Source organism: Diadema antillarum, unplaced genomic scaffold (assembly GCF_040938485.1).
Source record: "Diadema antillarum isolate AM-2024a unplaced genomic scaffold, OU_Dant_1.0 seq00000821_RagTag, whole genome shotgun sequence".
Lineage (NCBI taxonomy): Eukaryota > Metazoa > Echinodermata > Echinoidea > Diadematoida > Diadematidae > Diadema > Diadema antillarum.
Window position 1 is genome coordinate 1,500,911 of NW_027271698.1, and position 22,176 is coordinate 1,523,086.

At 40.0% G+C, this 22,176-nt stretch overlaps 2 protein-coding genes across 2 annotated transcripts; one reads left to right on the plus strand and one right to left on the minus strand.

Annotated features, from left to right (window-relative positions):
- Positions 1-369: 369 nt before the first annotated feature.
- On the minus strand, positions 370-14,283 carry LOC139739924 (cilia- and flagella-associated protein 58-like; the record flags this gene model as incomplete). Its single annotated transcript, XM_071650524.1, has 16 exons — positions 370-493; positions 1,545-1,678; positions 2,452-2,571; positions 3,285-3,501; positions 4,264-4,487; positions 5,110-5,278; positions 6,064-6,182; positions 7,269-7,430; positions 8,483-8,662; positions 9,279-9,373; positions 9,884-10,043; positions 10,687-10,824; positions 11,486-11,680; positions 12,040-12,196; positions 12,653-12,801; positions 13,975-14,283. Coding segments are annotated over 16 exons (2,652 nt in total), but the record flags the coding sequence as incomplete, so codon positions are not given.
- A 1,653-nt stretch (positions 14,284-15,936) lies between these two features.
- On the plus strand, positions 15,937-21,545 carry LOC139739864 (grpE protein homolog 1, mitochondrial-like). Its single transcript, XM_071650468.1, has 4 exons — positions 15,937-16,053; positions 18,677-18,815; positions 19,544-19,783; positions 20,478-21,545. The coding sequence occupies exons 1-4, from the start codon at positions 15,953-15,955 to the stop codon at positions 20,673-20,675; spliced, it is 678 nt and encodes a 225-aa protein (XP_071506569.1). The 5' UTR covers positions 15,937-15,952; the 3' UTR covers positions 20,676-21,545.
- Positions 21,546-22,176: the final 631 nt, after the last annotated feature.

The following is a 22,176-nucleotide window of genomic DNA, read 5'->3' on the forward strand; positions in this document are numbered from 1 at the left end:
CTGCAGAACACTGGTGTATTCTACACTTGTATATCACATGAATTTACTAGAGACTTATCTGATTTTGAATGAGCATATCAACTTGTCGATACCCCCCCCCCCCCCCCCCAAATCTCACTTGGCTGTTTCAATCTTCTCCACAATTAAATGAAACCCCAGCACAGGTTCTGCTGAATGTAAGCAAAACCACAAAGTCTGCTGAATGTCTGATCTTTTCATTATGTTCGCACAAATATACAGTGATATCCATTTATGTAATCACTAGGTAAAATCCACTGAAAAATATTTTTGAGAAGACAAGCACAAAGGAGTATAACAAGTATGGATGATGGCATGGTCAACTTTGGTAGAATGTATCGTCTGGGGTTTTCAGCTAGCGCCCACTTTCCCGGTCTGCTTCAGGTTGAACCCCCCGCCCGTAAAACGAGGCCCGTCGGTCCGTTGTGGTTGGATAGGGGGCGCTCCAGCTTGTGCCAGGGCTCTCTCTCTTTCTCTGCAAATAGATAATGGGTGCAAATTTATGTTAAACATAAAATATTTGTTTTGCAGATCAGAACAATCAGGGTGCTACATAAGCACTTGCCCAATTGCCCGGGGCAAGTGTTTTTGAACAATGAGAACAAATGCTTGCCCGAATTGGGCAAGCAAAAAGATTTGAAGCCACCTTTTTTTCACTTTTTGATATCCCCCCAACAAACCCATAGGCCCTAATGTCAACCATACAGAAGCCCAAAGATAATGGCTGTATGTAACACTCTTTATATTTCATTTCAGCAACTTTCCAACACTTATATTGTGCATGAAGAAGTCCCAATGTAATGCAATGGCAACACTTGATCAGACCGAGTTTAACTCCATTGTGTTTAGGTGTGTGAATCAGTGTGTGGAGTTTTATTTGCCCGACCAGGCAAGTGATAAATCAAAGTTATGTAGCACCCTGACAATGGCAAATTGTAATCTATTTCCTCAGTATCTTTCATTCAAGTCCACTAATTTTGAAAATGTTACACCTGGGCCCCATTTCCTAAAGTTGCTATGACGGCAACTCTTGCTGGAATGACAATTGTCATGGGAACAAGAATCCAGCTTCCTGACTGGCTATTGCCATGGGAAGTTATTATTCTAGCAAGAGTTGCTATGCTAATATCTACGTGAAACGGGGGCCCAGATGCTGATTTGAAGTGTTAGAGAAGGGCAAATACCACATGCGTTTGCAGATACAAAAAGGGCATTTGTAAATATTTATGTAATCAATCTACTGGGAAAAAGTTTGTTTGTTTTTTTTTTTGTTTTTTTTTTTTTACAGCTTAGTTGTATAAATGGACAATGATGCATGCACCAAAACAACATATAAAATATAAGAGTTTTGTACAATCACCTTCATTAGTCCAGATATGATGAATGATAACAGATGAATTAGCAAGCTAGACTATAAACTTACAAAGGATTACAGAGTACATGAGTGAACGCAACCCTTCACCTCTTAACATCTTGAAAGTAGGATCACGACCAAGTTTATACTGATCAAGTCTCCTGTATCTCACCTTGCTTGCTGCTCCTTGCGTTTCTGTGCATAGTATTTCTTCTTAGCATCCTGCAGCTCCTTAGCCAGTCTTTCGATTTCATACTTGTACTCCTGCACTTGAGATTCGTACATGTTCAGCTCTGATGCCATGCCCTGCACAAAAGAAAACAAAAATACATATACACTTTATAAGTCATCAGATTACCATACATGAAAACATGGCTATCTAATATCAAGAACTAAATTCTTGTATTGTGATATCATCATCTGGCTTACCAGCATGTTTTGATTATGCACATTACAGCACTTGTAATTGCTACTGAAGAATCACAAATGGACGTGTACATACACTGGATGACACACATTGCTCCCAAGTGAAAGGTTGTATGCAAATCTGTATACTAAGGCTCATATATGTTCGAATACTCAAACTATGCAGTGAGACTTGAAAATCTTGACCTACATCAACTTCTTCCGGCAATATCGTCTCCAACTATAAGGCCAAAACTTTTTTTGTCTTCTTGATATTTCTATGTAACTTACATAATGAGGTGGAAATGCAGGATGTCCTCCAACAGTATGAGAGTGAAATTGCTTGAGAGTGCTCTAGGAAGAAATTCACTCCGTGACTTGTTTTACTACAAAAGCGGATAATTTTTCTTGCTGAGGTGGGTAGGATGAATTTTGAGATTTTTTAATTCTGCGGAATCAAGGCATGTAAAAGTGGCACATATAACAGACAAAAAAATATTTGTGTGCATTTATTTTCTCGCTAGTTTCTGGTCTTGCAAAATGCGGGAAAATTTCAACATGACAATAAATTGCACTTTTATAGTACTCAAAAACTGGTACCAGAATACAGCAAAGGAGAATGAGACTGGGGAGAGGGGAAAAGAAGGAAGGCGATTATTCTATGGATCCCCTACCTTGAGCTGCTTGGTTTTGTCCTTCAGGGTCTGCTGGTAGATCTGGAGCTGTTCGGCCACCTCAGGCCCCGGCTGTCTGGCCAGGATGTGCTTCAGCTCCACATAGAGCTTCTCCTTCTCCTGCATGACGGAGAAATAAAGAAAGAAAGAGATACTGGTTACACACATGGCTGTGGATTGTCATCACAATGAAAATCCATTTTAAATATAATGAAATGAGTGCTCATCAACATCCATGCAAATGAGGAGTCATTGATAATAATAATAAGTTCTTATACAGCATATTTCAGACTTTAAAAGAATTTGTATGTGCTCACATCACAATTGCTCATATCAAATTAAATACAGCTGTACAACCAAACTTGAGGAGACATTTATACAAAGAGCAATCACGAAATGTTCAGATACTAAATCATCACAGTGTGCTAATGAGACCTGAACAGACGAACACATCGAGACATTAATCTCACATGCAAAGCATGATGACACCAACAGATATAAATAAAGCTCAATGAATTGAGGTAGATCTACAACCTAAAAAAGCATTGCGCCAGAAATGAAATGCAAAATCTACAAAGTACAATACTAATTCCACACAAGTTCCACATAAAGAATAAAGAGTTTTGGGATGGAAATGTAAAGACATTAGAGCATCATGTCCATGGTAAGAACAGAAATAAACATATCATACATGTATTTGTAAAAAAATCAGTAGCATTTGTAAATGCATCTCACCATCATTATAAAATATGATAGATAACATAGACAATCTCCTAAGACCATATGTATAAAAGCTACAAATGATTAATTCTTTCAAATTCTGAGATGCGTACCTGAATGAGGAGCTCCTTTTCCACCACTTCTTCAGTCTTCTGGATGAGCCTTTTCTGCAGCGTCTGAATCTTCTGGATCATCTCGTAGGTGCTGGGGTCAGAGCCCTCCAGCTTGCGCCAGCGGTGGATGTTCATGGGGTTCTCCAGCTCCTCCTCCAGGGCCTTGCATCGGGTGCGCTCCCGGAGCAGCTCACGCTGGAGATGGTAGACCTCACGCCTGCCAGGAGGAAGGATGGCCAAAAAATAATAATTTCAAGTGGAAAGTTACTGTAAAAGTGAAAATTTTCGCGCAATTTTCACAACATGAAACTAGCAAAAAAATAACAGCCTTGAATCTTTTGCTTGTCGTATGCGGCACATTAATATTCTGATTCTGCAGAATTAAATACATGCAAAATTTATCCTACCACACCTAGCCTGAAACATTACTCATGTAAAACTTTCCACTTTTGCAGTAACAGAGGAACCAATGAAGATTGTTTTTATCTAGTTTAATATCACATCTAGACTGAAGGAACTGTACCTAAAATAGTGTTAAAATTTTTAGTTGTTTTATCTGTTTTCTGATTTTATCTGAGCTATTCATTCATTCATTCATTTACTTTTTCATCCAGTCCAGCACAAACAGTAACATGAATATATCAAAAGTCAAAATACAAGAAATATGTAAAATAACATACATATTATAAGAAAACAAGTTTGAAACAAAAATTATACAAAGGTTTGATTTCACATCACCCCATAATTTGATGCTAGTCATGATAGGACATATGTATCACCGTCTTCACTGGACACAAAAGGCTCTGTTTTATAAACTTGAAGTTCTTCACAACCCTTCAAACTCACAACAAATACAGGTACTGAGGCAGCAGCAATGTTTGCATTGAATTTGTTGCATGGCAACTGAACTTTGAGTAACTAACAAATACATAACTTTTCTACAAAGGCATTATGAGTCATCAGTTAATAATGTTCTTACCTAAGGTCATCGACATTGGCGACATTCTTGTTGAGGATATTCTTCTCCCGGCGTAGTTTCTTGATCTCCAGCTTGAGGAGGCGGATGTCCTCCAAGCGTTGGCGGTACTGCAGCTCTCCCTTGCCCAGGGTGGAGTGCTGGATCTTGATCTTCTCGTAGAGCAGCGCCAGCTCGTCATTACGTCGCACCAGCTGCGTGCCCAGGATGTCACGCTCGCTGATCACCTGTTTGCGCAGACGAGCAAATTTGTAAAAAGTTTGAGGAGACTGGTATGGCTGATGCCTATGCATGCTTACATCGTGGGTGGGTGTGGTTCAAATGCATGCCACACCTGACCCTGGCTGGCATCTCAAGATTGACCTTACAGTGATGGCATCTGTGACAGCCACGTGGATGCCTGGTTAGAAGTTTGTGTGGCTAATGTAATATCCCCATAAGTAAACCTAGAAAGGTATTCATTTCATTGATAAATACTTTCCTGATGAATCATAAACACAGGACATTGGAAAAAAGAAAAGATGTACCTTTCCATCATGCATTAAATACAGTACAATAAAGTAAATATTGACTTCAGCCCGGCAGGGTGATGGACTAATCCCATTTTATGAAGTAATTTTGCAAATCATATAGAGTTGACAACACAGCATTTGTAGTGCATCCAGATTCATGCAACAAGATGACCAGTTTTGTTTATTATTGTAGTTATTATTTACTTATTAATCTATCTATCTATCTATCTATCTATCTATCTATCTATCTATCTATCTATCTATCTATCTATCTATCTATCTATCTATCTATTTGTTTATCTATTTATTTTGGGGGCATGGTGAACACATTCCCTACCTGATCCAGTTCCTTCTTCTGCCTGAGGCGCTCAGCATCGGCCTCAGAGATGATCTTGAGGAGCTTCCTCTCCTCAGCCTCCTGGGCCTCAATGTAGGCCTTGCTCTCTGCTGCCTGCTGCTTCATGCGCTGCAACTCAGCCTTGAGGGCCTCCTTCTCCTTCTCAACTCTGACATTGGGAGAGGAAGGTAGGTTAAAGATTACCGATGATGGGATGCAGTCTAAGTGTTTCAATTTTAAAGCTACACAAACACACAACAGAAAAGACAATTTCCCATTCAAGAAAAGGCACAATCATAGCAAGAATTGTATTTACCATGGTGATAACTATTAAAATGCTTATAGTGAATAAATAGCTGCCTATTGCTGGCATTGCAGCAAATGCTGTGATTGAAAGTTGTATGCAAGTGTTGTGCTCTCTGATATTATACTAGGCTAGAACACTGCAATGTCAGTTTTCTTAATTCAATTTATATCATGAGAAAAAAAAAACCACATAAATTGAAAGTTTTGTTTGACAAAGTTCCACATAACAAACTAATCAAAGTTTGCCGAAATAAATGCTTTTAGTCAGATAGTAAATAGCATAAGCAAAGTGACATCAGCCTTAGAGTTAATAGGCAAGAGGCAATTTCCAGAATTACTCATATTTGCATTTATCTTAGTTTTAAAGCTACATGAAAACTTTCATTATATTTCATTTCATTTGTTTTCCAATTCCAACAAAAGATTATGCACAACCAGAAACACTATGTAATTGTCTGAATACAAAATACTTCCTTTGAAAATGGAAGAGGAAGTTTAGCTGAGGAAAAAGTGTAAGATAATCTGACTGCAGCTTTCTTTATCATCACACAAGATATGTCTTAGAAGAATGCATTACGTGTCAATCTGCAATCAAGTGCCACAAATGACCCTAGTAGTACATAGTCACAATATGTCCAGTGTTCATACCTCTGGTGGTCAAGATGTTCCTTGACCAGTGCAGCCTCCTTGGCCGTAATCTCCTCCTTCAGCTGGTCAATCTGGTGGTTCATGATCTTCAGCTTGCGCTTCATCTCAGTGATCTCATCCTAGAGAAGACCACACAAAACTTCATCTTTAGGAAAGTGCTTCAACACCAACACAAGGTCTTCCCTCCAATGGGAGCAGTGTGACAACTCTAAAGTCAAAGACATCACTATACTGTTTTACGGTCATTAGACAAGAAAGAGCTCCAAACTGGCCACTACAGTGAAAAATTAGTGTCAAGCCCTGACCCTGATATCCACATTGCTGTCTCCACATTAAATATGTTCAGGTGTGTTTGCTCTTTATTTATTAATGAAGGCAATAGTATCTACTGGTATGGTCCAATTAAAGATACAGCACACAATAAATGTCAAAATCAAGATTTCAGAGCTAATCCACTAATCAAAACTGTCATTATAAAGATGAAGCAACTGTGGATCACAATATTGTCTGACTACTGTATACGCTATAATTTTCGCGTACATAAATTTTCGCGTATTGCCGCTGTCACACATTTTCTCAAGTGGTTAAATTCACGATTGGGGGACCAGAGAAAATATGAAGTGGCAAAGAAAGTGTGAATTTTCAACTTACTAGCAAATAAGAATGATACTAGTTATACACTGCATGAAAAAGACTTGCCAAACTCTGTGAACTAGTAAGTTAGAATTCAACATTTTTGAAGCGGTTAAGTCCATCGCGCTAGATTTCTGACGAGTGGTCCCCTGGATTTCTGACGAGTGGTCCCGCCTTGCGATAATGGATTGGCTTTCTACAGTATTCATAAGTAGACGTGGACGTGCGTAAACAAGCTTAGCCAGTATGGTCTGTTTGGTAAGCCGTGACATGGTATACTAGTACTGAAATGTTCGTATCATCAAGGCAAGGGATTCATTTTGGAAGGTAATATTTTCGCGTGTTGTTAATTTCGCGAATAGCTCCCGACTCGCGAAATTCGCGAAAATAAAACCCCCGCTAAATATATAGCGTACACAGTATATGAGAACAGAAATGGGGACATTTTTGTTCCTTCTCTTGGACACATAAAATTGCAATTCCATGCACACTCAGGAAAGGTATCTAAACATCGTGAAATGGTTTTTACAGCTAACAAAAGCAAGCAGCAGAAGGTCAACACGAAAACCTACCTGAGACTCAATGAGGTTCTTGCTGTACAAGTTGCGGTCACTGCGGACAGCCTCGTACAGGTTCTGCTGCTGCTTCAGCTTGGTCTCAGCCTCAGCAATCTTCTTCTTGTAGTCAAAGATCTGCATCTCACGCACCTTCACATCCTCCATGTGTTGCAGAACCTGCCAGGGTCAAAGGTCAATATTCCACCATTATACATGTCACAGTCTATTGACAATATTCCACAAGCAGCAGTTGCTGTTATCTGGATGGTGACACTAATTCATCTTTCTGAATTGCAAAGATCATGTTCTTCTTCCTGCTTTTTAGCCATTGACATATGTGTGCTATAAAGATCAAAATGGAGTCAAAAGGGGCATGAGCTTTCAATCCTAGCAGAATCTTTGTCTGCCTCTGATGAAGATTCTGCTAGGATCGACAGCTCAGGCCACTTTTTACTCCATTTCACTACATTGGCTTGCCACTATTGGATACCCAGTTTTCAGCAGCTTTTACTTCTACTTTTAAGATTAAATTACATTTTTTGTACATTGAATATTCTGTGTTGTCAACAAAACCTATGTCTGCCACAGTTGGTAAGTAATGCACGGTACATTATTGTAATTGTGCTATGCATGCTTCATACAGAACTCCAGATATTAAAACAGAACATGCCATATCACCCAAAACAATATCATGATAGAGAAAGATCTTCATTTCTATCAAATACAGTTACATATTTTGAAATAAGCATCCACAAGTCAAACATAACATCTGACAGAGTTATTTTCACAAATCTAAGAGATCTCTCCTATTTTCAGTGATCTTAATTTATCATTATCTAACTTGATATTACTAAAATAATGACATGAAATATATCATCTGCTGGTCCAAGCAACTTGTTGTACAAACAGACGTGTAGATCAGTTCAAATTCCCATTTCCCATTGGTGCTTACATATCATTTCATGTATGAAGTCATCCAGTTACTAGAACTGGGGTTTCCCAACCTTACACATGACTTCTGACCAGTATTTCTTTTTAAATTCCCTTCCACTTGGACCCTATCACTTGGATATAAGTACCAGATACATTAAATGAAGATGACCCTCTCTGTCAAGCATAAACATGTCCACCACCACAGTCAAGGGATGCTCAACTGAGAAAGCTCAAACACTTATCATATTTTGTCAGTAGGAGCAGTCGGATGTTGGTGGAATCACACCGAGACATACCTTCTGGGTGAGGTCACTGGCCTCATTGATGTAGCGGTCCCGCTCCTTCTCCAGCTGGTAGATGATCTTGCGCTGCTTCTGGGCCTCCTCCTTGTAGTTGGCAATCTCCTGCTCCAGGTTCTTCTTGGACTGCTCGTGGAGCTTGACAAGGTTCAGCTGCTTCTGGGTGGCACTCGCAGCCTGCACGTTGGGGAAAAGGTTGGCAACGTCAGCATCATCATAATACATTGCATTATACATACTCACACAGACAGGGCATGGGCTGCAGTATTTGTATTGTGCAGAGAAACCCTGACACTTAGGTTGGAAAGTAAAGAGCACACATGAAAAGATACACAAATGGACTTGGGCAAAGTATGCATCATGTCATGCTGTGGTAATCCGTGTCCAACTACCAAACTGCTCTAGAGACTGATCATTTATGCATTTTCATAAAAGAATATAGTTTTCCCAGAGTGTGAGTTGGGATGTATTAGGCTACTATTTTCAAAGCCTTTCCATGAATACCACGGAAGTGGAAGTCTGTTGACAGAATGTCACAACCACAAGACAGAATGTACTCAGTAACTATCCAAAGCATTACAAGCAACAATATATGCCCACATATAGGACACATGTTTTTTACTCATCACGATACATAAGGTATTGGCATCATACCAAATAAATGTTCATTGCATTTGCTGTTTCAAATGCATGACGTTTCTAGGGAGAGTATATTACTTAACTGTTCTTCATGTTGGCAATTAGTTTGGAACAGAGTTTCGAAAAGACCTTCTCCAGGACACAACTATCATACCTTGAGCAAGTTCTTGTTGAGGATGTCTCTCTCTCGCACCAAGTCATCGATGGCCTTGCGATCCATTTCAGTCTGTCTCTTGTTGGCCTCAATTTCTGTGTTTCAGTTGAGTGAGGGGAGAAAATGCATTTGAGATTAAATCATTCAACTATTTACATTTCTGAAAAAAAAAAATGTTTTGCCCAGAAGCAACTATTCAATACAAATCAAATCAAAACAAAGTAATTAGGAAAGATACTACGTATTGTTGTAAGGAATGATATCTGAAGTGATAATGAGCCTTATATATATTGCTTCAGAACATAAGCAAAGAGCATGTAATACAAGATCAAATGAGTCTACTCTGCTAGATTAGAAATTTCTGGAAGACGAAACTGCAACAGAGACCTGACACTTCTTCTCACCAATATGATATGACGAAAATTAATTTGGGCTAAAGTAGGCTTGTTTGTCAGATGTGCCTGTCTCAATTTCAAAGGATTCAGTCAAGGTTGATGGCGGAATATCATACACTATGCTCTGAAAATATCAGCAGTTTGTGTGTCGCTGAAAGCAAGCCATGCAGAGACTGCTTGTGAGAGTCAAACAAATGCTGAGACATTCACCTCTCTCCAGGGCGACAATTTGGGACTTGAGTGTCTCCTTGGCCTGCTCAGTCTCTCCCTTCTGCTCCTCAACAGTGCGCAGCTTGCGTTGGATGGTCTCCCGCATCTTGCTCAGCCGGACGGTATCATTCTTCAGGGATCCAATCTCCTCCTCCTTTGCCTGATTGCCATAGTAACCAGCAGGGGAAAAAGATGTTACTCAGGCAACATTTCACAAGAAATGTACACACTTGTAGCTTTACACATAAAAAGTATTCTTGCTGTATTTCAATATATACTTTTTTAATGAAGGAATTTGTTGGTTTGAGTGTACAAATCAAGCATCAAGTGTGAAGCAATTAGACACACACAAGGTCGATCTTCCACATTATCCAAATTCATCCAATTTCACGATAGGATTGAGCCTTCAATAATAACAAATTACTTTTCCAACAGAAACTCTCTTTTCTCTAATATACACACCATGAGTGTCAGAACATTTCCTACCTAGAAATTCCAAAAATACGATGTGGCATAACAATACAATTATGTTGCCTGGAATCTAGCATATTAATTGCATAGTGTAAACACAGTAGATTCCATACAACATGCAAGCATCATTATCACACGTCAGATTCAGCTGACAAGCTCAAATACACAAAATGTACACAAAAGTTGTAGCTAGAGATATAACACATGTCTTTCCATGCAATGAGAAATCTGCTACTGTGGATCCTAGTTATACACCTTCACCCGAAAGCAATTTACATGTATGCCATTGTCAAGATCCAGGAATGTAGACAGAGATGCTAGCTTTATTGTACCTTCAGTTCATTGACCCTGTGTTGGTTTTCTTGAGCCAGGCCATCGCAGTTAAGCAGCTGGGTCTCGTAGTCCTGCTGGAGTTTGGTGAACCTGGCGTTCAGGATGTCAGTATCCTTTTGGGTGCGCTCAAAGAGAATCTATGGTGACAAAAAACAGTGTATAAAATGAGACATCCTAACCCACAAGCATTTGAGAGTGCAGTGAAGACGTGGAATATTTCACATGATTATTTCATGCAGTCCATGCTCTGCATGTGCGTTCATGTCACAGTTTCAAAGCTTTCTAGCAAGTTATTCTCTAGGAGGGGTTGTGTCTGAAGTTCAGCATTCATACCAACCATCTTTACAGACCAGCACAAAAAACAATTAAGACATTTACAGTCTTCTCATACTGGATGCCTTTCAAATTGTAAATGCAGTAAAATAGAAACGATTGTTAATCTGTGGCATCTCACAATTTCTAAAATTTGTATTTGCAGTAATTTACAAGCCTTCTTAAAAATGGAATCAGGTCTTATTCATTTCTGCCCTAACACACAACAATCATAGAACTGCCTGCAAGTTATCTCAAAATATCGGACTACATCCAAAGTATCTTTAGTTGAGAAATGAGCCGAACTGTGGCTCATAATGCTATCATTTGACATTAATTCATTCTCCAGTTTTATCTTCTTTAAGAATCCAAAGCATTTACCCCACAACATAATGTTCTCACGTATCCCTTCAAATGTGATATTCATTAGTACAACAGAGAATGCATCCCTTAATGTTGGTCAGACTGAAGCTGATAGGAACCAACCTTCTGCTCCTTCAGTTGTGTCTCCAGGCGACTGATGTCGTCACGGTAACGCTGGCCCTGCTGCTGCATGCCTTTGATCTCATTGGTCTTCTGCTCCAGTTCCACCTTGGACTGCTTCAGCTCACGGTCCAGCTTCTCTTTCCGGCGCTGCTCTCGCTGGGCCTCATTGCTGCGAACCTGGATGTCTTGGTTGAGCTGAAGGAAATACAAAAAACAAAAATTGATAATGATAAAGATAAAAGAAGGGACTTACAGCAAGGTCACTCATGCAGAATGGAAAAGATTTTATATATAAAAAAAAAAATGTTAGTTGCAAAGGCATTTAATCTATTACAGTATCTTACTCTGGTAAAGTAAGAATCTTTGTCAAAATACACATTAGACAGCTATGGAAGGTTCAGTTTCAGAAGTACTGTAAGGAAAAGAATTTTCTCGTGTTGGCAAATGTGACTCGTAAACATGATGCTAATGTTACTGAAATGTGGAAAAAAGAAATATGCAAGCTAATGTTGCATAACACAAAGATTTCAGACTAAGGTGGCTCGGGCACTTACCTCAGCAATCTTATTTTCTGCCTCAGTCCGGTCTGTCTCGGCCTTCTGCTGCTTTTTGCTGGCCTCTGCCAGTGAGTCTCGCAGCTTGACGATTTCCCCCAGCTGCTCGTCACGCTCCTTGGTGAGATCTTCCTTGACCTTCAGCAGCTCGTTCACACTGCAGAGAACAATCATCACAACGTGCTTGATACTTACATCAAATAATGCTGCTATGCTTGATTCAAGCACAAGGTTTACAAAGAGGAAATAACCACCAATGTGAGGATTCGAAAATGAACAAACTTTTTGCATTCTGATCATGATTGAATATCTGTTTCCTGTTTGAAATCTTTTCTTTGTCTGTGTCCAAAAACAGAGTTTAGGTTTCAACAGTGAGAATATGTTTGAATCAGAAAACAAAGTATATGTCCAAAATCTCTGCTTTATACATGAAGGTGGATGCTGAATCTACCAACACAGAGTGCTTGCTTCAAGATGGCAAAACTTTGTTTTTAAGTTGAGTGCGATTGTTGCTAAAAACTCATCAAATGCTATTCAATTCAAAATGCGTGGAATGTCTACTTGAAAACCCCTCCCCATACATCTCTGGGGCTGCCACTGCACCAGATCTCACCTGTGTTCCTGGCCCATGGTCAGTCCTGCTCCTTGCTCCACCAGCCGGCTGAGGTTGGTGATCTCCAGCTTGAGGGACTGAATGGTCTCCCTCGCTCTCTGCTCCTTCTCCTGGGAGGCATCCACCATCTTCCAGGCTTTCTCGATTTCCTGGCAATCAACAAATCATTGGAAACGTTTAATGTATGAAGCTAAAAGTGAGTGATTCTTACTTTACCGGCATACACAGATCTTCTACCATTACTTAAACCGTCACAAACACAATCACTAATTAAGTTTGGCAGTTTAATACAACAACCACAAGAGCGATAACCAGAACATATACTGTAAAACAAGGAATATTCGTGTGCATTCTAATTTCGTGAATTTCGCAAGAGCCAAGATTCACAAAACTAGAATGCTGGCAAAAGTTCTTGTCTACACTATTTCTATGCATTGAATGTTAGAGGTAACTCACAAAAATTTTATGCCACGAAAAAGGGTGTCGACTTCAATTCAAGAAAATTTCATGCTGCAAAAATATGTTTTACAGTAATGATACAATGTACATGTATCTTTTACTCAGTTGTGAGGAGATGAACAAACAACTCTATGTCAAAACTTCATTGCTTCTACATTGGTTTCTTTTCCTCACCTACTGGATTGTATGAATGTTGAGATTATATTTTAAGTAGTATATTTTTCACATTTTCTGTTCGGTGTATACAGTACTCTCCGCATAATTGGGTAGGCTCGGGCAGAGCGTTTCTTACCCGATTAAGCGGAGTACCCGATTAACAGAAGAACCCGGCTCAATCACAATGGACACACACAATGTGTATGTACATGTACATGCATTGTACACTGCACTAAACACCTGTCTGTCTATGCAATTGTGAGTGCCAGTTACAGTGTACATGTGTAATGTTCGTTTACGTGTGACAAGTCGGTACATGTACATGTGCTTTCATGTTTAATCACTCCCCAAATGATCGATCTGCTTTGCAAATTAAGCAGAGAATGCGATTAGCCGTGGAAAATTTGACGTTCGTGAATTCTTAAAGTGTTATATATATGCGATGAAATGTGGGTAGAAATGAGATAAGAATAAAATTATTTACCCATTTATGCGGAGAGGCAACCCGATTATCAGGTAATTTTAATGTGCATTGGAACTGATTCTGACATTACTACCCAATTAAACAGAGTACCCGTTTAAGCGATACCCGATTACACGGAGAGTACTGTACTAAAATTTACAGTGTACTCATTGATATTTAAAAACAACAAAATACCATTAATGCCCAAGTATCCCATTTTCAAATGTCACAATATCGTGCCTACTTTTTTCAGTTGTGCAATGGTTGTTTGGTCTTCTTGGGACAGCTTCAGGGCAGTGGCCACCTTGGCCGAGTTGGCCACAATCTCCGCATTCAGCTCCCGACATTTCTGCATCAAGCGCTTCTCGCTCTCGTGAGATTTCTTCAGGGCGCGGTGGAGCTTCTCGTACTCTGAGCGAAACTTCTCCAGGCTCCGGTCGCCCATCAACTCATTGAGAACCTCCTGGAAATCCTTCTCCAGTGCCTCAAAGGCACTGTCCTCAATTGCCGGTTTGTCCTTCCCCGCACTGTCATCTCGCTTCTTTTCCTGACAAATCAAGATTGAGAAGCAGTTATGTTTAAGAAGGAAGGAAACAAGTTCAAACAACCACAACAAAAATCAACAAATTTGTCTATTATGTAAATCCGCAAATGGTAGCAAGTGTTGCACTCTCATCAATGTAGAATTCTTCTGGAATGAAACAAAAAACAGTTTCTTTACAATCCGTCAATAGATTCTACAGCTGTACGTTAACTTGTTAATGTTAGTTTCTCAAATTCTATTCCATCTCGATTCCTTATTCCTAAAGAAGTAACAATATCATTAAAAATCAAATACGTAACAGTGTTAGAGGTTCTCGAAAAATCATGAATTGAAAGCAACCTATTATTAGTATTATTAACGTTAGCATAGATGCCAAGTTCTAAAAAAATCTATGAGTGAGATTTTCATGACTCGGCATCTCGGCGCGCGCGCATGTGCGTGAGCGATGGCGCCAAGCGACTGAGCAAGGGGAGGGTGTGGGAGGGAGGTGTCCGCCCTCCTTCAGTTGGGAGCTTTTTTTAGTGTTTAGCTCTTAATTATGGTGCATGCTGGTGCGTACTTAAGTGACTATTTTTTACTTATTTTGAAAGACAAAAGGGAAATATGCCTTCAATTGCAACTCTTACTTTAATCCTTTAAAAGCTACATGTATGCTCCCAATGCGTGAGAAAAATGGGTGTCATGCGTGAGATCGTGAGACAGACCCTAAATGCTTGAGTCTCACTCACAATGCGTGAGACTTGGTAGCTCTGCGTTAGTTAGACACAGAAATGTCAACACTAACGTTACTCTGCTCACATCGCACATAGATCTATTTCTCAAAAGTTACTTCATTAAATTATTTCATTATATTTCTCAAAAGTGATTCCATTCAATTTCCAACAAAATGAGCGATAATGACAATATTAAAGGTTAGTTTATGTCTAACAGACCGAACCTGAGTATACCAACTAACCCGTTAGAAACCTAATTTAACTTCGTTTAATTTAACGTTAATTAACGTGTCGTTAGTCGTTAGAACTCGACTGTCGACGAGATGCGAGAATTGGATAAGCTTCTTTTCCGCTGGTAAATACTATATTTTCTGTCTCACTTACCTCTGTCATAATCGCTTCACAAGCTGGAGTTTGTTGGATCAAAATTCGGCGTATTGCTCGCAAAATGCTGTCTTACTGTCCCGATTCCTGGTGCTAGATCATGTAGATTCTACACAGACATCGGTAGACGTGCCTTGAAAGTGTTGATACCCGATTGTTGTTTGGGTGGGTCTGTGTATAAATCAAGGCTTCAGTGTATGCACGCGACGCTGTAGGATCTGTAGCACACACAGTACACACAGGGTTGCCGTGCAAGCTCGGCTGGATGTTGATACGTTTCCATGCCGCTTCACATATTGTGGATTGACAATAGCACAACGCGAATTGAATATAGTTTAGAATCTGTGAATCATTTCTTCCATCATTCAAACAAAAAACCTCAATAAATTCTAATTACAACTGATAAAAATCTGTTTATGCACAGATATATTCCGTATTAATCACTTTTAGAATAACTTTAAGCAGAATTTTGTGAGTGTGTGACTGTTCACTGGAACATTATCATTCCGCACGAACGGATGTCGCGTCGATCGAATTGACCGTGCATTATGGGAAGGCTCTTGACGCAATCATTTTACAAAATGGCAGCCACCATGGTCTCGCGACTACAGAGGATACGTCTTTGCAGTGTTCAGTTTTCTAATCTAAATACCACGTTGGGAAGAAGACTAAGTTGTTCTAGGTAATTATGTCAACGTGATTTGCCCGTGTTGTTACACTAGATATTCATTTTTGTCTTGTAATTTTACTAGTCGTGCAAAATTAGAGCGGTTAGTTTAGGCAGATGATGTAATCGGTGACGAGGAGTGCTGTAACAAGCGTATCACACAATTCCACCTCGCCTGCGCATCCCGTGCATGTGGTGAGGCAAGATCGTACGTGGTCTCCCCCGCTGCTGCTGCTGCGAGAACACACACGCTATCGTATCGCACGCATGGTGATGCAACGCCGCCGCCGCGCCGGTTGCTGCCACTGCCAGTGCTGTACTCAAAAATATACAATTTTACATCATGTAGTAGATACTAATGCAAGAGATTCCATTTATTTGAGACTGAATGTCCAAGTGGCAGCAGAAGTATGCAAAGTTAGGGCAAAGCCAATCATAGAAATAAAAGGGGAAATTACAGAATACCGGTTTTGCGCCATATAAATTAGCATATTGGTGCGTATAAGAGCCCCCGGAGGCGGGGCCTCCGGCCCCGCCTCCGGCGGCTCTCCCTTAGAGATGAATTTCAGCCCGAAGGGCTGAAATTCATCTTTCCCGTCGTCTGGGGCCCCCAAAAAGCCCGGGAACGGAACGGCCGTCAAAAAGTAGGTTGACCACACAATTTTTATGAAAATTGAGTGGTTTCAGAGGAAAACTGCTCTAAATCAAGATAACTCGAGTAAATCGTCGATAAAGAAAATCGAGCCGATTTTGACGGAACTACTTTAAACTTGATGACGTCATCACAGCTGACATCCTCCTTCCTTCATCATTCTCTTTTCGACACAAGTCATTCACGATCAATCGCTCTATAGACACTAGTTTGGCAAGGCAGCGCGTATACGCGTATTGTCAAGAGACATGTGCGCACTCAACTGCTATACGTATTGTACACTGTACTAGTAAACATGCGCGCGTTCTGCAGACTCAATACGCGCTACCACTGCACACGTACGCATCATAAGCTGTTGTGTGTAGGTACTGTTGTTGTACGACTGCATAGAGTCAACATGGTGGGCTGTCAAGAGCACCCACACAGTGCGTAAGCTCTACTGTAAGCTAGCACCAGCAATTAGATAAGTGATTGTTTTCTAGTCTCACCTAAATTGCTATCGATTTCTAAGATATGGACTATCCTCGACTCCTGACCCAAAACGTGATTATACAAATGTACATCGTAAATTCGGGTAAATTTTAACGGCTAGTCTAGACTAGCATCGTCAGGATCTAGAACTACATTATTCGGGGGACACCCCCGAAACCCCCGAGAACAACGTAAGATACCACACTTCTCACCGCACAGATCAAAGAAAACACACGTAAACAAATGCAATCGTCGACAGCCGAATCACGGACCGTATCGCAGATCGGATTAATATTTCAGATGGTTGCTATCGGCAAGCGTAATTACGCTCTTTTCAGAGCGATTTGCGCTCTCCGTGATTGGCTGCCGGTATTCTGTAATTTACCCAAATAAAAGGATAAATATTATTTCCTCATGTTCACTTGATGCAATGAAAATGTCAGTCTGAAGAATTTTTGAACTTATCGGGCCAACCGGTATGTTATGAGTAAAGATCGGTCTGTAGACACTATGGTCGTCGGGGATATGTTTTGTGGAGACTGCGTCTGGCTTCATTCATGGATCTTTACTCTACGGAGGAAAGCCGATAAAGTCTAAAAATGATAAGACTCCTCTGGTGGACAGACAGATTTTTCTGTCTATAAAGAATGAAATGACCCCTGCTGCAAATATGTAGGCACCCTGTAGCTGTACAAAGCCTCCCACAAACATGATGTTTTAGTCTAGACTTCTTTACTAAAATATATAAATGTAAAACTGCAGTCAGCAATCCAACATGCAGGGCCAAGGGTTAATGAATTTCAAGTTAACGCTAAAAGAAACACTAACAGATTTCAAGCAACGCTTTCCAAATCCTCTCACTGCTGCTGTGGGGAACACATGCAAATTGCAATACATGTATTTAAGTTTATACAAACAATCAAGCATTTTGAACGTCACAATTTTTGTTTGTTTGTGTGTTTGTTTTTACTAATCCTTTCTTTTAGATGGAGGGAGCATTTTGAATGTCACAATTTTTGTTTGTTTGCACATGTTTGTTTTACTAATCCTTTCTTTTAAATGGAGGGATCTGGTTGGTATGTACACTTTTGTAGGTCTTCTTTTCTTCTTTTCCAGTAGGCCTAGATCAAGATTGTAAACATCAATTTCAAAACCTGAAGTATTTTAGTGCCAAGATTTTAGCTTGAAAGTTAGTGCAAATTCTTTCTGTTTGCTTACATACATTACACATGAAATCTTAACAAGAACAAAATTTCACTGGTCTACATTTATATACGTTAACTACAGGGTACATGTTCCTGAGATTAGGAAAATATCTTGAGCCTGGACACACTACCCAGAGTATTTGCTGATATGATTGAAATTTCTTGAAGATCTGCACAGTTTCATCAAAATCCTGTGTGCAATTACAGTGTAGGGGGTAGGCCCTACCTGACATCAACCAATGCTTATTTTAATGCCACACATGGACAATGTATGTGCAGTAACATGTTCACATGAACGTTACAATTGCAGCAAGCTACTTGTCGAAACCAAAGAAGCCAGTAGTGCAGATCCCAAAGACAGAGCTGCAGAAGAGCCAAAGTTATCGGAGGCGGAGCAGAAGCTGATTGAGGAAAAAGAAAAGCTTGTGGCTCAAGTTGCAGACTATACAGTAAGTTCTGAGTTCTGAGGCACCTTGGTGTTCATGAAGCAATCTGTCCGTAGCTGATGTGCCATAAGATACAGCTCTATTTATGCAGCCTGGCTAGAATACTGTTGATTCATAATTGGAAACGTATCTATGATGAATTATACACTGTATTTGGCCATCGGGGAGTGAATGACTGAGAAAAGAATCATGTCCAATATACAGGTACAATGTATAAAGAGAATTTGTGATTATTGTCATTTTTTAGGTAAAATTCAAAACAACAAAGCAAATGAAAAATAAGTGTAAAAGGTACATGTAGGAGCTACAACTGTAGGTCATATTGCATTATACTATACGGTTCTGTCTACATTTTTTTAAACTTGATTTGACATCATAGATAATCAGTAGAGCAAACAGTTGAGTATTGTTATGGTAGGATTTTTTTTGTTTCTTTTTTTTTTTAGGGGAGGGAGTTCACTCTCCATGGAAAGAAATGCAATAAACAGGTGATTGATTTTGGGGAAAGCAGTGTGGTATAAAGGTACATGTATGAAGGATAAGTGTCGAATTTGAAATGGAAGATAGCTGATGCTATCATTCCCAAAAGTTCAAGAAACTTTTTTCCTCTAGTTGTGAAAGCTGGTGGGTCCCTCTAATATTTTCTCTTTTGTAACTCCCTACCACTGACAATGTTGGTCAGAAATCTGTGATAATCCATCTTCAAATGTACATACACATATATCCTCCAGGACAAATACAAGCGTGCTCTTGCCGAGACCGAAAATGTGCGGATGCGATTCACAAAGCAACTTGGTGACGCCAAACTGTATGCAATCTCGGGATTCTGCAAAGACCTGCTAGAAGTTGCCGACATCCTGGGAAAGGCTACCTCTAGTGTACCTCAGGAAGCAATAGACGGCCCAGACGCTAACATCCACCTCAAAGGTCTCTTTAAAGGTCTGCAGATGACAGAGACACAACTTCAGAAGGTAAGGTCCTTTCTCTGGTTTTGGTGTATGTCATATTCGTTTGTCATCAGCTACTCTTCCAAACTTGAGTTTGAAGAAAGCTATATATATGTATTGTACCTGTACAGAAATAAAGGGAAAATGTATTCCACTTGCCTTATCCCAATGAAGTTCAAAACTTCAAAAAAGCTCACAATCTTCTAGGAGACTGCCTTGAGAATGTCAAATGCCGAGAGAAATTTTCCAAATGGTAGTACAAGATTGTATGTTCATGTGTTCAAAGATTGATTGTAGTGTGAGGTAGGGTTTCTCATTTACTGTTATGTCTTGGCTTGTTAAGTCAGTGAACATAATGCAGATTGATATAATGCAATGCATGTACAATGCCAAGTATGAAAGGACAATAAGGAACATATACAGCATATTACAAAATAATTTGGTTTACGTAGTAAATCAAAACAATGAATGCAGTTTACTGCTTGTTGCTAAACAAATAGCAGTTTGATTTTATCAGGGTATTCTGTTTGGATCATTTTAAAATGTAATTTATTTGCAAGCATATCTTTGACTCTGAAAACATTTGTAATGTGGATAGTGAGTAAGCATCCACCTCAGCATCCCCTCTTGCTTTAATGTATTGGAATAAGTGTCTGCATATTGCTACATGTATCACAAACTCTTCTCACACTTTCCGTCTCTCATGTGGCTGTGACAGGTCTTCAGTAAGCACAATCTAACTCTGATAAATCCCATCAACAACGAGCCCTTCGATCCCAACCTCCACGAGGCGCTCTTCGAGCTGCCAGTGCCGGACAAGGAGCCGGGGAGCGTCGCCGTGGTCTCCAAGGTGGGTTACAAGCTGCACGAGAGGACTCTAAGACCTGCCCTCGTCGGTGTTGCCAAGGCCCCCTAGCAACCGGGACAGCATCCAGGATGTGCTGTGTCTCCTGATGATGATTGATGGACTGTCCAAGAACCTCACGAAAAGAGTATTCGGTAGATGGTCGTGCCGATGGACTGGAGATTTGCATTGCTAGGAAGCATCGTCTCCGTGTTTCTGTCTCATCAGATTTCATCAGACTCCATAAAGAGCACGAGGCACTCGAATTGATGCTGACGTAATCTACATTCAGGCATCGGCAGGTGGTTGGTGAAGTGTCTATGTACCATGTTCTGTGACCACAGCAATGAATTTGCACCTCCATTTGCTGCAGTGAACAGTGAATCCTCGTAGAACCTATGGGCATGCATACAGTAATTGATTAATGTTTCTCAAGATCATGGTATATGAGGAGAAGGATTCTGAAATGAAGGTAGTAAGTACAATCTACCTGGTAATACTAGATATCCTTTTGTATGGAAATTTCTCAACATAGCGATACATTTACCAAGGGAATTATGGTGTCATACAAAGTCAATAGTAATTGGTCTTTATTAAGGCCACCGCACACTACACAATCAGACTGGTCTTAAAGTCTTAAGCCAAGCTGGGTCTTAAGACCAGTCGTACGACCGGAAACCGCACACTATACGACCCGACTGTAAAGCGCGCGCAGTGCGCACTGCGTGCGCTTGCATTTTACTGCATTGTGAGTGGCTGAAAGGCTACGACCAGTCGTAGAAATTCAACATGTCAAATCTCTACGACTGGCGCTAAGACCCAGTCGTACGACTAGAAAATGGCAAGACTGTGACGTCACACTTCTGGTCTTAAGGTCTTAAGACCGGTGAATCGGGGCAAAATCGTGTAGTGTGCGGCGGGCTTTAGTTTTGATTAGTCTGGTTTAAGTGGATCCCCTCTTCTATCTTTAATAAAATTTCACTTCTAAGTAGAATTCTTGGAGTACTGAACACAGAAAAGATGGTACATGTGAGATTTGTAATACAGTTAGTATCAGTTCTGTAGCTGTCATTGATTTTTTTTTTTCAAATGAAAGAACTCATTCCCCTGATTCTCATGATGTTTATCATACAGTAGATGGCATGTACGTGTACATGTATTAACGGTAGTTGTTTTTTTTTTTTCAAGTGGTAAGTTAGCAGTGTCCCCTCCCCCCTCCCGAGCAATACATTGTACTTTCATGTTACTTTTGCGAGGACCAGTCGACTTGCAAAATTAACTGTGTATACAGTGTTTAATACTTCACCATAAAGCTTAAATCAGGCAAGTTGTAATACATATGTTGAAAGAAAATATGACTTTTTGTGACAATGATTATGAGCTATGTTTGCATGCAGACTTTTTTATTCCATTGTACACATACATGTAGTCAAGTAAGCAAAAGGGATATCCTGGTTTTTTTTTTAAAGCAAATGCTCAAGTGTATTTGTGACACATGTTTCATGATTGTTAATAGGTGAGGGTATGTTCAGTTCCGAGAACAGCAGGATCATGGATTATGCTACAGTTTACA

Bases quoted from the DNA above. Each gene is read 5' to 3' on its own strand.
- LOC139739864 (XM_071650468.1), top strand. From the start codon at position 15,953: ATGGCAGCCACCATGGTCTCGCGACTACAGAGGATACGTCTTTGCAGT. The intron at 16,054-18,676 runs GTAATTATGTCA...TTACAATTGCAG, and splicing joins AGAAGACTAAGTTGTTCTAG to CAAGCTACTTGTCGAAACCA. The intron at 19,784-20,477 runs GTAAGGTCCTTT...TGGCTGTGACAG, and splicing joins CAGAGACACAACTTCAGAAG to GTCTTCAGTAAGCACAATCT.